Raw genomic sequence first — 12,977 nt, forward strand, 5'->3', positions numbered from 1 at the left:
AGGTAAGTCCGTGCACATGGAGTAAATACCATCCACACAGTTAAAACAATTCAGCAGGAGGCCATTCAGCCTATCAAATCCAAGCTGGATCTCTGTAGAACAATCTATTTAGTCACAATGCCCATAGTCTTGGAAGTTTAAATCCCTCGATACCGAACCAATTTACTTATGAAACCATTATTGTGTCTTCCCTTGTTGGCAGTAGGCACTCACTGTGTAAAATAGATAATCCTCACATCTCAGAACAAATCTCAAATGTCACTCTTTTATGACACTTTAAATCACAGGCAGAAACCCCCTCAACCCCCAAGTTCCTTAAGCTATCAGCTAAGGGGAACAGCTTTCCTTGTCTTTTTGAAAATCTGCCATGATCTTGTTTCTAGCCCCTCTTCTCCAATGATGAAGCATGCTTCTCCAACCAAATGTTGTAATTGAAGACCCTTATCCCTGGGACCATTCTGGTGAATCTCCTCTGTACCTCTCAGGGGCCCTCACTTCCGTCCTAAGGTGTGCCAACTGGAATTGGGTGCAGTACTGTAGTTGTGACCTAAACAGAGTTTTACACAAGTTAAACTTAACTTCCCTGCTTTTGTACTCAATATTCACAAATCTCTTTCTATAGATATATCCTGCCACCTTCAGAGATCTATGCGTATGACCCCAATTACATCCGTCCCCACAAACACTTCAGACCACGCTAGTGTGGATAGAATCTACAAAGTATTTTTTTTATTAAGATGCAAGGCAAGACCAGCACTTATTGTCTATCCCTAATTGCCTTTGCGTTTTTAAATCACAAGATTACATGTGGTGTAGATAGACCCCGGAATGCTGTTAGGGAGTTTCAGGATTTTAAACCAACAACATCGAAGAAATGGTGATATAGTTCCAAGTCTCTCCCTATTGCATCTGCCACTTCTGTGTTAAGTAACGTGTGCTTCCTATCTGCCCATTCTGTTGTATGTATATATCCTGTTGCAGGCAACTGGTATCAAGGTGCAGTGAGGGGAGAGGGTCTTAATGATTTCTGTCAAACATGGTTACCATAATTCGACCATATACATGAGAAATGCTTCAGCACTGTAAAGTACCACCAATATAAGAACTTTACAGATAACTGTACAGCACAAAATTTGTTAAATTAAAATTATGAATAAAAACAGGACTGTTAATCAGCCAAATAAGCAGCATCTTACCCAGTCAAAGTTATTGAGCTCATTAAGTTCCATGTTAGGTTGACTGCTTTCGCCCTTATTATCCAGCAGTTTCTTCAGATTCTGTCAATCAATCAATCATACAACATGTTAAGACAGTGTACCATACGATGTCGAACACAGGAGGTGGGCATTCAGCCCATTATGCCTATGCTAACTCTATAAGACAATTACCGAATTAGTCAATCATAACCCATTTCATAAAAACACTGAAAACAGAAGCAGGAATAGGCAGTTTGGTCCTTTGAACCTGCTCCACAATTCAACCTGATCCCCTACTTCAATGCCATATTCCCACTTTCACCCCATACCCTTCACACCTCAAAATCTAAAAAAAAACTTTCCTGAAGATATTCAGTGATGTAAACTCCACAGCCTTCTGGGGTAGAGAATTCCACTGGTTGACTACCTATTGAAAGATGAAATATATCCCGATTGCACTTCTAAATGGCTAAACCCCATATCCTGAGACTGTGACCCTTGGTTCAAGACTCCCCAACCAGGGAAAACATCCTCCCTGCCCCTAGCCTGTCCAGCCCTCTTGGAACAGTATACATTTCAATCAGATCCCCTTTCATTCTTCTGAACGCGGGCCCAGTCGAATCAATCTCTTCTCATTACCATTTCCTGGTACCAGCCTAGGGAACCTCCAGTGCACTCCCTCTATAACAAGTCTATCCCTTCTTAGGTAGGGACAGAAAGTCTGCACAGGATACTCCAGGTGCGTTTTCACCAAGGATCTGTATAACTACAGTAGGACCTCTTACCCCTAAATACAAATCCTCTTGCACTGCAATCCAATATATCAATTTCATTGTGCCAAGAAATGGAGACGGTTTAGCCAAGTTAATTTCTTTTGCCCATTTTCTTCCCAGCTTCTTTAAAATGTTTAACTTTTACTGAGATACGTCACCCAAAATGGCATTCAATATGCATTAATATTGACAGTAAGGCTGTAGATAAAGTCACAACTATATCCACAGAGGAACATAGGAGCAGGAGTAGGCCATTCAACCCATCAAGCCTGCTCCACCATTCAAAATGATCATGGCTGAACGAATACTACAATGCCTTTTACTCACTTCATCCCACAACTCTATACACCAGGGTAATCCAAAATTGACCAATTTCCACTTGAAACATACTCAAAGACTGAGTCCTCACAGCTCTCTGAGGTACAGACACATACTTCCAGCAGGTGACACTGTCTAACAATTGGACAGTGACTGATTTCCAACTTTTTCCAAAGGTGATCAATTGTAAACCTTTGCTGTTGCTCTGCCTGAGACCAAGTGACTCAGCACAGTCTGTGAACTGCTGGCTGCTCCTGATGAAGGATGCTATTATTTCTGTTCTGCCTGCCATGCACAATCGCTGATTGGAACAAATAACCGAGCCTGTGAACGGCCTTTCCGTGTGACCTGAGTAAGACTGGACAGCATTGAGAAATGGCACCAGATAAGATCACAACAGAAACACTGTCAAGCAGAATGAGAGTTAGATCTCGCTACTTTCCCAGTCAATCACTGCCTGCAAGTAAAAGCATAGCAAGAAAGGCCACAAACTTTTGCAATGATGTTCATTCTGTTTTTTTAAAAACTCTCCTCAGGGAGTCAGTCAAGTGAAATGATGAGTAGTAAAGTTTACTATTTACAGCATAGAAACGGGCCATTCAGTCCAACTGGTCTATGCTAGTCTTCAGGCTCCACACATCTAATGGGAAGGAAAAGTTGACAGTGAGTCTAATGTCCATGGAATTGGCTCTGTCATCTGGATTTTGGATGCACTGCCAGAACTTTGCATGTCGTATGCTTTCCCTGATTGTAGAGTCTAGAACTGGGGGCTTAATTCAAAATCACGAGCAGACTGGACAGAGTAGATAAAGAGAAAAAAAACAAGAGGGTAAAGATTTAAAGTGCAAATGAAGCACAGGGCGATGCAAAGAAACCTTTCCACACAGCGAGTTGTTAGGGTATGGAATGCACTGTCTGGAAATGCGATGGAGGAATGTTCAATGGAGGCATTCAGGAGGGCATTGCATGATTACTCAGATAGAAATGATGCGCAGGGATATGAGAAAAAGGCAGGAGATTGGCATGAGGTAATAAAACTGGTGCAGGTAAGATGGGCAAAATAATGGCCTCATTCTACACTGTAACATTCTGTGATTCTGCAATTTCAAAATTATGGGAAAGCCATTTAGGACCAAGATGAGAAATTGTTTTACTCAGCAAATTGTAAATCTTTGGAATTTTCAACCCCAGAAAACTGCTGAAGCTCAGTCATTGTGTATGTTTCAAGTAGAGATGTTTAGAAATTGACAGTTTCTGAATACCAACAACATGAAGGAATATGGGGATAGTGTGGAGAAAAAGGCATTGAACTATTCAATCAGCTATGATCGTGCCGAATGGCATAGTAGCCTCATTGGGCTAAAAGACCACATTAGATAAAATGCGGAGTGGATTGGTGGGAATTGAAAGAAACAAGAACCTGGTTTCCTCCAGCGATGACAAAGAATAAAGTGAACAAACTAGAGAATCCATTTGTTTCAAAGGCAATGTTTCAATAACCTTTCTCCCCAAGGACAATCCCACAATGTAGCAAGCTGCCAAAGGAAAATAGTCACAGCTTCATCCCTTGAAAGACAAATCTTCCAATTATTTCCATTTTTACTTATTTCCAGGACGACCATCTGAGCTGGCCGTTGTCTTGTGTTACCCAAATGATTGTTGGCTGAATCTATATATTAATCTGTGATGCTGACACAGCTAACGCAGAAGCAAAAACAAACATCAACTGCCCTCTGCTGTCAGCATTAAATATCTTCTGGTCAAAACTAAAGTGACCACCACAGACATATGTGATCTACAGTTTGCGGATGACTGTAGTGCCATTGTCTACTCTACAACACATTTGCAAGCCACCCTTAATCTCTGAATTCTGCATAGAAGAAACTTGACCTGGCCTTGAAAGTTTCAAAAACAAAACACATATCAACCCATACCTAGGCATACAATATGTTCCATTCCCCATGATACATAATCCAGAGATCAGAACGCTTTTGATAAAATTATTAATGGCCAATTGAACATTTTTTTGTAAAGGTGGAAAGAAAAGGTTGTTGGGGCACAGCATCCCTTAACCCACTAAACGTCCTTCGCTCCTCGTTGTCTGGCCTCCAAGTCCAATCCTCCTGGCTCACATACCTACCAAGGCTTCCCAGCTCCACTACTCCCTAAGACAAAGGACTTGTCTCTCTCTGGGACCCATTGAAGTTGAATGTGGTTGGCCTGCAGTTCCAAAAGTGCCCACTATGGAGTTCTGGAGCCACTGGGACTCTCAAGGGCTAGACATCAATGGATCAGTGGGGAACTGTGAGGCTGGGGAAGGAGGTTTGTGGGGATATGGCAGAAAAGTGAAGCTGAGGATTATCAGAACAGCCAAGGTCTTATTGAATTGTGGAGTAGACTCGAGAGGCCGAATGGTCTACTTCTGCCCTTGCGTCTTATGGTCTTAACTGTTTGGCATAATTTTGAAATAGTCACTCCCACTCTCTAAGTCTTCAACTTGCGATCTCTCCCTGTCCTTAAGCCACTCTTTGCCAAACATCCTCGACCCTGGCTCACCCTCTTGCCACTTCAATTCTCCAGCATCTGCGTTATTTTGTTATCACATCATGTACAGTTGGCAGAATCAGACATAAATGTCAGAATCTATGACCCTTATCACTCTGCCTCCATGCCAAACAAAAGGAAATGTATTCACTCCTGTTTAATTACAACACCAGCGGACAGGAAGGAGAAATGGGCTGTGCAGTGAGGGGCAGAGGGCGGTGCGGAGAATTAACTGCTGGAGAGGTGAAGAGGTTTACAGAGCAAAGCTCAGAGCTTGGCTCCCAGGTAGCTAATCCAGTCATAACCACCAGTGGGGGAGTGAAGGAAACAGAGTTTGATCAGAGGCCAAATTCAGAGGAGAGTGGAGTGTAGTGATTGTAACAAGGTCAGTCAGGTGGACCTCATAGAATAAGAGCTCCCTGACTGGGGCTATTAATCTAGTCCAACCAGGGAGACCTGGCTGACAGATATAACCAGGAGTGTCAGGGGTTCTATTCACTCTGAGAGCTGGCTCTGACAGAGCTGGATCAGTGTCAAGGGCTTTCCCTGTGTAAATAAAGAGTGATTTGGTGACAGGACACAGGCCTCTGGAGAGTTATTTCATGGAGAAGCCATGATTGTAGGACTTGAGGAGAGATAAGAAAAGGTCACAGAAAGCTTTAAACACACGGTTAAGAGAACTTAAATGGAGATGTTGTCTCACTGGCGATCAATACAAGTCAGTGAAAGTGGGTAATGTTGAACTGGGGGTAGTGCCAGTTCAGATATGGGGCAACAGTATTTTGGACAAGCTCAAATTTACACAATGTGACAATGTTTAAGAATAAATTAGAGAAATAGTTGAAGAAGACAGAGTAGACAGGTGGGATTAGGGCTAGTGTTCATGTTGAGTATAAGAAAATTAAAAGGACACATTTGGCTGAACAGTTTGCCTCCATTGTGCGCATTTCTACGTCATACACATCAATACAGTTTCTGAGTTAACTTATACTCTGAATGTACCCTGGAATTAAGGAATGGGCCACGGGGAGAAAAGAGCCAGGGAGGCAAGCAAGTGGAGTAAAACACAATAATAGCTCATACCACAAGCAAAACCCTACGGATCCTGGAAACGTGAAGTAAAAACAGAAATGCCGGCTTCTTTTTTTTTAATTCCTTTCTAGGATGTGGGCATCGCTGGCATTTGCCAACATCTGTTGCCCACTCCAAAAATGCCTTTATGAGGGTGGTGGAGTGGCACATTCTTGAACCGTTGCAGTGCGTGTGGTGTAAGTATACACTGCACTGTTTGGGAGGATGGGAATGAGAAACAGCTCAAGGATCTTTCACCAGACATCAGCCACTGGTGAAAAGGCACAAACCTGAAACATTAACAGATGCTGTCAAATGCTTCTTGCATTTTCTGCTTTTATTTCTAAAATGTGTCAGGGTGACGCAGCCTATCTCCTGGGGATTCTATTTAAAAAAAAGCAAAATGGCCGGAAATTCAGAAGTGGAGTTTCCAGAGCACTCTGATCCCACCTCATGTTGGCTAACCTTAGGTGACCTCTTACCTCTTTCGCACTTTTAATTTTGGCCAAGAAGGTGCGTAACTCCATGGATTCAGCAAACAGGGCCCGGCACACTGCCTGGTAATGGTTTGGAGCTTCCGATGGGGTCGTCAAGTGAGCAGCGCACAGCTGACGAAACAAAAAAAAGGAAGAAAATGGTGAGAGATAGTAGGAACTGCAGATGCTGGAGAATCTGAGATAACACGGTGTAGAGCTGGATGAACACAGCAGGCCAAGCAGCATCAGAGGAGCAGGAAAGCTGACGTTTCGGGCCTAGACCCTTCTTCAGAAAATGGTGAGTTGCTTACCTTCCATTCGACCTGACAGAAAACCTAAGCTGTTAGTCTCAATTTTCCACTTCAGTTGACAAGTGAGCCACATGAGTATTTCTATATTTTATTGTCAGATTGTCAAAATCTATCTTTTAATTTTAATAATACCATTTTGTTTTATGATCTCCTCCCCTTTTAGCCTTTTGTTGGACAATGAAAAACATGCAAGCACTGGGATGTCAGTCAGTCTGTGCCTTCTGCATTTTGGTAGCCTAGTTTAGTGCTTGTTTGGCCTGCTTAAGATTGAATTGGGTTGCCAGGGTAGTTATTCATCATTCTCCTGGTTGCAACCACTGGTACCGAGCCCAGGCGAACCACCAGGCAGTGATAATAAAAAGTTGAACAAGGTTTGGATTCAGAACAGTTCTTCAACAGGGACTTCTCCATGCAGCAACCGACAGTGCAGTATGGCCAATCACTCTGTTACAGCCACCAGCGTATCTATAATCACGGACTCAGGCATTGTCAGGTCAGACTCTGTGGGGCACAATAATTCTTGTGTGTGAAATACAAGCCACAACAATGGAGCATCAAAATGGGAGTCATTACAGAACAAGAAGAAGCCACGTCCCTTCAGGATCAAGCTGGTTCTCTGAACAGTAAACCAATCAGTCCCATTCCCCAACTCTACCTAATGCGCACAGTGTGCTGCTACGCCAGTTCTGATCTCGCATTTAGTTTCAGTCTGATCATGAGTGGCTCCAAGTGGAAAATCTCAAGCAAGATAGAAGATGCATTTACATAGTGCCTTCCACATCCTCAACATAGCCCAAGGTACTTTGCAGTCAATGAAGTACTTTTGAAGTATAGTAGGGGAGGGAACACAGCAGCTAATTTGCACTGAGCAAGCTCACACACACAGCAATGTGTGAATGACCCAGGTCATCTGTGTTCAGTGTTGGTGAAGGGCTAACCGATAGACAACTCCCCAGCTCTACTTCAAACCAATGTGACACATTCATTTACATCAAGCTGAGAAAGCAGGTGGGGCCTCGGTTTAATATTTCATCTGAGAGACAGTATCTCCAAGAAAGCTGACCTGCAGTGGCAGCCCAGTGTGGGCCTTCAAGCCACAGTAGCCTGACTCAGAGGCGGGAATGACACTAACTGGGCCAGGGCTGTTGGTAGGAGGCTTAGGAACAGGCCTCTCAGACACAGGAATGCAGAACCAAGGGCAGGTTGGAAAATATCAGATATGATCATATGAATTAGGAGTAGGAATAGGCCACTTGGCTCCATCAAGCCTGCTTCCTCATTCATTAAGATCATTGCTGATCTGACTGTGGCCTTAAATACTTTTTAAGTACATTCCTTTGTCAGAAATAAAAATATTAATCAGCAGAGAGTCATAGTTATACAGTTGTATAGCATGGAAACAGACCTTTCAGTCTAACTCGTCCATGCTGACCAGATATCCTAAATTAATCTAGGCCCATTTGCCAGCATTTGGTCCATATCCCTCTAAACACTTCCTATTCATATACCCATCTAGAATCCAGCTCCATTGACACAAGCTGCAAAAACCGATTTCATCAAGGGAACCAAACAAGGCAGCCAAATCTCACAACCCAGTTCTCCTCCCTGTCACTATGAATGAAATATTCAAGAGTCAACATTGCATTTTACGTAAACCTTATTAATTTCTTCACTGCAGTGTCTGAATTTGATGTAATTTACCTATAAAGCAGGAGGTGTTTAAATGATAGGTAAATTGCAGCAATCGTTTGGCAATTTATTTTTGTCGTTCAAACTGATGTCGTAAAACTGTTAACATCATTGCAAAATCATCAGTTCAGATCTGGAGGATTGTCAGTAAAAGCCAGAGGCACAATTTCATTCCATTTCTGCCTTGACACAATGTATGATTGAGTTGTTTTGCTATAATGCAGACAAATTGCCGCATGCTCTAGCTCTGGTGCAGCAATGAGGCAGCAATGTATAAATTAAAACAACACGGGGAGGGATATAACATATACACAAAGCAGCATTTCAAGCCCTTGAGGCAGTCTTGGGTCAGCACCTCATTAATGTATAAAGTGGAAAAGCAGCCAGAGTGATTCTGTTAGATAGCTGCCAGTACAGTAGCATAATAAATAAACAACTACTGAGCTTCCAGCAACACTCCGTATTTCCCAGCCAGTCTGAACAATCAGCCTTTGTACAGTGTGGCGAGAGACTGTTGAGGTCAGGACTTCTTCCCCTGCACCCCGCCCCCCACGCCCCCCACTATTCTGTTAAATGGCTACATCTCTTGTCACATAACTGGAAAAACTATTTGATTTAAAGTACAGCCATGCCACGTGGGGAATATGTGTCTTGGCCCTTCAGTTACCTGGAGTTTCCCCATTGCAGAAACTTTCACAGCATTCTAAGGTTTTCTTCAGCAGTATCTGGAGTTCTTCCTGGTGACTTCCTTTTGCCTTAAGTTGTTTTTAATCGTTGATGGGATGTGCACAACGCTGGCTAGGCCAGCATTTATTGCTCATCCCCAACTGCCCACAAGGCAGTTAAGAGTCAACAACATTGCTGTGGGGCTGGAGTCACGCGTAGGCCAGACTGGGTAAGGATGGCAGATTTCCCTCCCTAAAAGGACATTATGAACCAGATTTTTTGTTTAGAAAAGAAAACCATTTACAGTGGTTACAAAGCCAACATTAGACAAGCTTTTCTTGTTCAGTCCAGAATTTTTTAAAATTTGAACTCAAAATCATGTCATCAGACTATGGCCAGCTCAGTGATATCACCGTGACACCACAGCATTTCCCCAGTGGAATGTGGAATGCACTCTCCCCATTCAAACAGATCCAATGAATACGTCATCTGTTTTGTCAGCCAGGAACACGACTGGCTTTCAGTGGTATTTGGAGCAGGGGCCAGGACTGTGATCTAGCAGCCAATGATGAAAAACACACTGTACCCCTTGCTATAGTTCCAATACCTGATGCGTGATAGTCTGCCACAGCTCAATTCCAGTCTTTCATCATGAGGTGCATCACCTCGAAACTGACAAGTTCCAGAATTAACCTACCTCCAAAAAATGATACAAAACTAAGCAGTCAATAACGCATTTAAATAGCGCCTTTCTTTCACAACCTCAGGAAATTCCAAAATGCTTAACAGCCAATGGCATGCTTTCAAAAAGGCAGTCACTGTTTCCATGTAGGAAACACAGTAGCCAAATGTGCATAGCAATCTCCCACAGACTGCAACGTCAGACAATCTGTTTCACTGATGCTTTCGAGGATGAACAGGAGCTCCAACACCAGGGAGAATTGCCGCACCCTCTTTCAAAATGTTCTGGTGACACAGCTAACATTTGTTAAGATCTTATTTGTAATTCAGCATCCTCACAATGCAAGCACTTCCTCAGCACTGCACTGGAGCTTTTGTCTGGATTTGTACTGGAGTAGCAAATGAAGACTCAGAGGCAAGAACGTTACTGGCTGTGAAAATACCGACACATTAGACAATTGACACACGATTGCGTGTGTATATGGTACCACAGACCATAAAATGTAGGAGTCATTGTCAAGATCCTCCTGAACACAAGATGGACCATTCCCCTATGAACAGCAGGGCATGGGACAGAGTGATCACCGAGACTTTCAAAGGCAGTTGTTTCACACTCGGAAGCCGAGTCCTTCAATAATCTCACACAAGCATGGCAGAGATAGGTATAACTCTTCAGTACTCAATCTTCCTCAAACACAGCACTCAGGTCTGTTCTCGCTTCATGAGTCTTCCAGCTAGATTAGCTGTGACTGAAACACCCTTACACTGGGGCACACAAACATTACAATGTAGGAGGAGGCCATTTGATCCACTGTGCCTGCACAAGTTCTACTATCTAGTGCCAATCTGGGCACAATAAAATACCACCACGTCTTCCCAGACAGTTTAAGTGCTCTGAAAGTACCCAATCCTGCTCTTATACACCTAGGCAGATGGGGCTAGTGCTGTTCCATCTCATTTTGTATTGGGCAGGTAATAATCATCAATGCCCTCTTCAATGCCTCAATTAAACCGGCATCCACCACATTTCCTGCCAATGCATCCATACCCCTACACACAGTGTGAAAAAGACGGTCTCATATCACTTTTGCTTTGCTTGCACATCACTTTAAATCTATGCCCTCTCATTCTTTTCTCTTTTATGTGCGGGAACAGCTTCTCCCTATCTATTCTTTCAAACCACTCATTATTTTGAGTATCTCTATCATATCCCATCTCAGCCTTCTCCTCTCCAAGGAGAAGAGTCCTAACTTCTTCAATCTATCCTCATCACTAAAGTTTCTTATTCTTGCAAGGTAGTTTATTAATTTAAAAGAGAATCAACAACTATACTGTACAAACAGAGACAGCTGATTGATTGGCAGGTGGGCTCTGGTTGATAGCAATGTCGGAATGGATAATGCACCAGCTAATGATGAGTGACAGGCCTTGTTTAAATTTTAAAGCAGCCAGGTTAACACTGATTAGTCAAGGAATTGCCCTGAGAAATGAATAGCTAATGGATGTCAACATTTTTGTTGTGTTTCGGTCTGCAAAGAGCATTGATCTGTGTGTCAATGCAGGTGGGTTCCAGTACATGCAGGTATACCAGTCTGCAAACTAACTTTCAATCCTAAATTGGCTCTCTACAGAATTCACACTCAGGATCATCCAGCAAATGCTGTCCAGTTATGTAATCACATCAAGTGTTGACACTGTGTTACAGGTTTTGCTTGTGTGGGCTGGTTGGATATGGTCAGTAGCTTGTTTCTTGCGAACAGCTAAACAGCTATGCTTTGTGATAAGGTCCACCAGCCTTGGGGATGCATTGGCTAAATACCTGGCATCCATACTGGCACTGAAATTCATATACCACATTATTCACCTGAGTGATAGGCTGATCATCTCTTTAGCTTAAGAATAGCATTGTGTTAGTCACAAATACTTTAATATTTTAATCTTTGTTTTCAAATCCCTTCACGTCCTGATCCCTCCCAATCTCTGCAACCTCCTCCAGTGCACAACTTTCAGAAATCTCAGCACCCTTTTAATTCTGGTCTCTTGAGCATTCCTGATCTTATTTGCTTTGCGGAGCCAATGTCAATCCCAACTCCATCCAGTCCCAGCAGCATTTCATTCTATTTATTTTTCCCTCCTCTTAAATTTTTATTACTCATTCATACAATGTGGGGATCACTGGCAAGGCCAATGTTTATTTGCCAATCGCTAATTGCCCTTGAGAAGGTAGTGGTGAGACACTACAGTCCTTGAGGTGTGGGGACACCCACTTTGGAAGGGCTTTGATATAGAAACAGTGAAGGAACAGGAACAGATTAAGTTAAGACAAGAATGATTTAGAGGCAACATGCAGCTCGTGGTGCTCCTGTGTATCTGCTGCCCTTGTCCTTCTTGGTGGAACAGCCCACGGGTTTGGAAGGTGCTGTCAAAGGTAACTTGGTGAGTTGCTGCGTCTTGCAGACAGTATGTGCCGGGGTGGAGGGAGTGAATAGTTGAGTTGGTGGATAGGGAGTAATTCAAAAGGCCTGTTTTGTCCTGGATAGTGTCAGGTTCGAGTGTGGCAAGTATTCTGTTGCACTCCTGATGTGGGCTACCCAAACCCCTACCCCCCCTGCCCCAAATGTTAATGGTTTCTCTGCTATTTGCCTCACTCACTCCATGTGCTTACAGCTTCTATATTCCTTCAGCCTTACCAAGAGTGAAGATCTCCAGCCTAACTTAGCAACCATCATGGCTGAGTTCAAACAAACAGGTTTGTCACAGCAGCAATGACTGAGGACAGTTGCTGGGATGTCAAATTATTTAATACCTTCAGATGTAGCAGGCCATCTGCTCCACCTCAGCCTATCTTTCGAAAAATAATCCTTTTACCTTCCCATGCCCCAATGATCGCCCACCATCATACCACCCAATACCCTGTTGAAATCCCCATTTTGCCCATTTTTAATATGCCATGCCAAGCCAAACTGTATACAAGTCAAACATCCAACTGATAAATATCAAATATGAATATTCTGGCACCATTAGGGTGGCACGGTGGCTCAGTGGTTAGCACTGCTGCCTCACAGCTCCAAGAACCTGGGTTTGATTCCACCCTCGGGTGACTGTCTGTGTGGTGTTTGCACATTCTCCCCGTGTCTGCGTGGGTTTCCTCCGGTTTCCTCTCACAGTTCAAAGATGTGCAGGCTAGGTGGATTGGCCATGCTAAATTGCCTGTAGTGTTCAGGGATGTGTAGATCAGGGGGATGGGTCTGG

The 12,977-nt window shown here is 43.3% G+C and overlaps 1 protein-coding gene across 1 annotated transcript in view; it reads right to left on the reverse strand.

Moving 5' to 3' along the window:
- The window catches only part of spire1a (spire-type actin nucleation factor 1a), a 172,614-nt gene that overhangs the window by 62,538 nt on the left and 97,099 nt on the right, over window positions 1-12,977 (reverse strand). The window contains exons 4-5 of the mRNA XM_048596194.1: window positions 6,385-6,510; window positions 1,197-1,277 (exon numbers count right to left, since the gene is read on the reverse strand). Of these exons, the coding sequence (XP_048452151.1) occupies window positions 1,197-1,277; window positions 6,385-6,510 (207 nt within the window). The remainder of the gene's footprint in view (window positions 1-1,196; window positions 1,278-6,384; window positions 6,511-12,977) is intronic.

The sequence above is a fragment of the Rhincodon typus genome, chromosome 4, assembly GCF_021869965.1.
Source record: "Rhincodon typus isolate 14 chromosome 4, sRhiTyp1.1, whole genome shotgun sequence".
Taxonomy (NCBI): Eukaryota; Metazoa; Chordata; class Chondrichthyes; order Orectolobiformes; family Rhincodontidae; genus Rhincodon; species Rhincodon typus.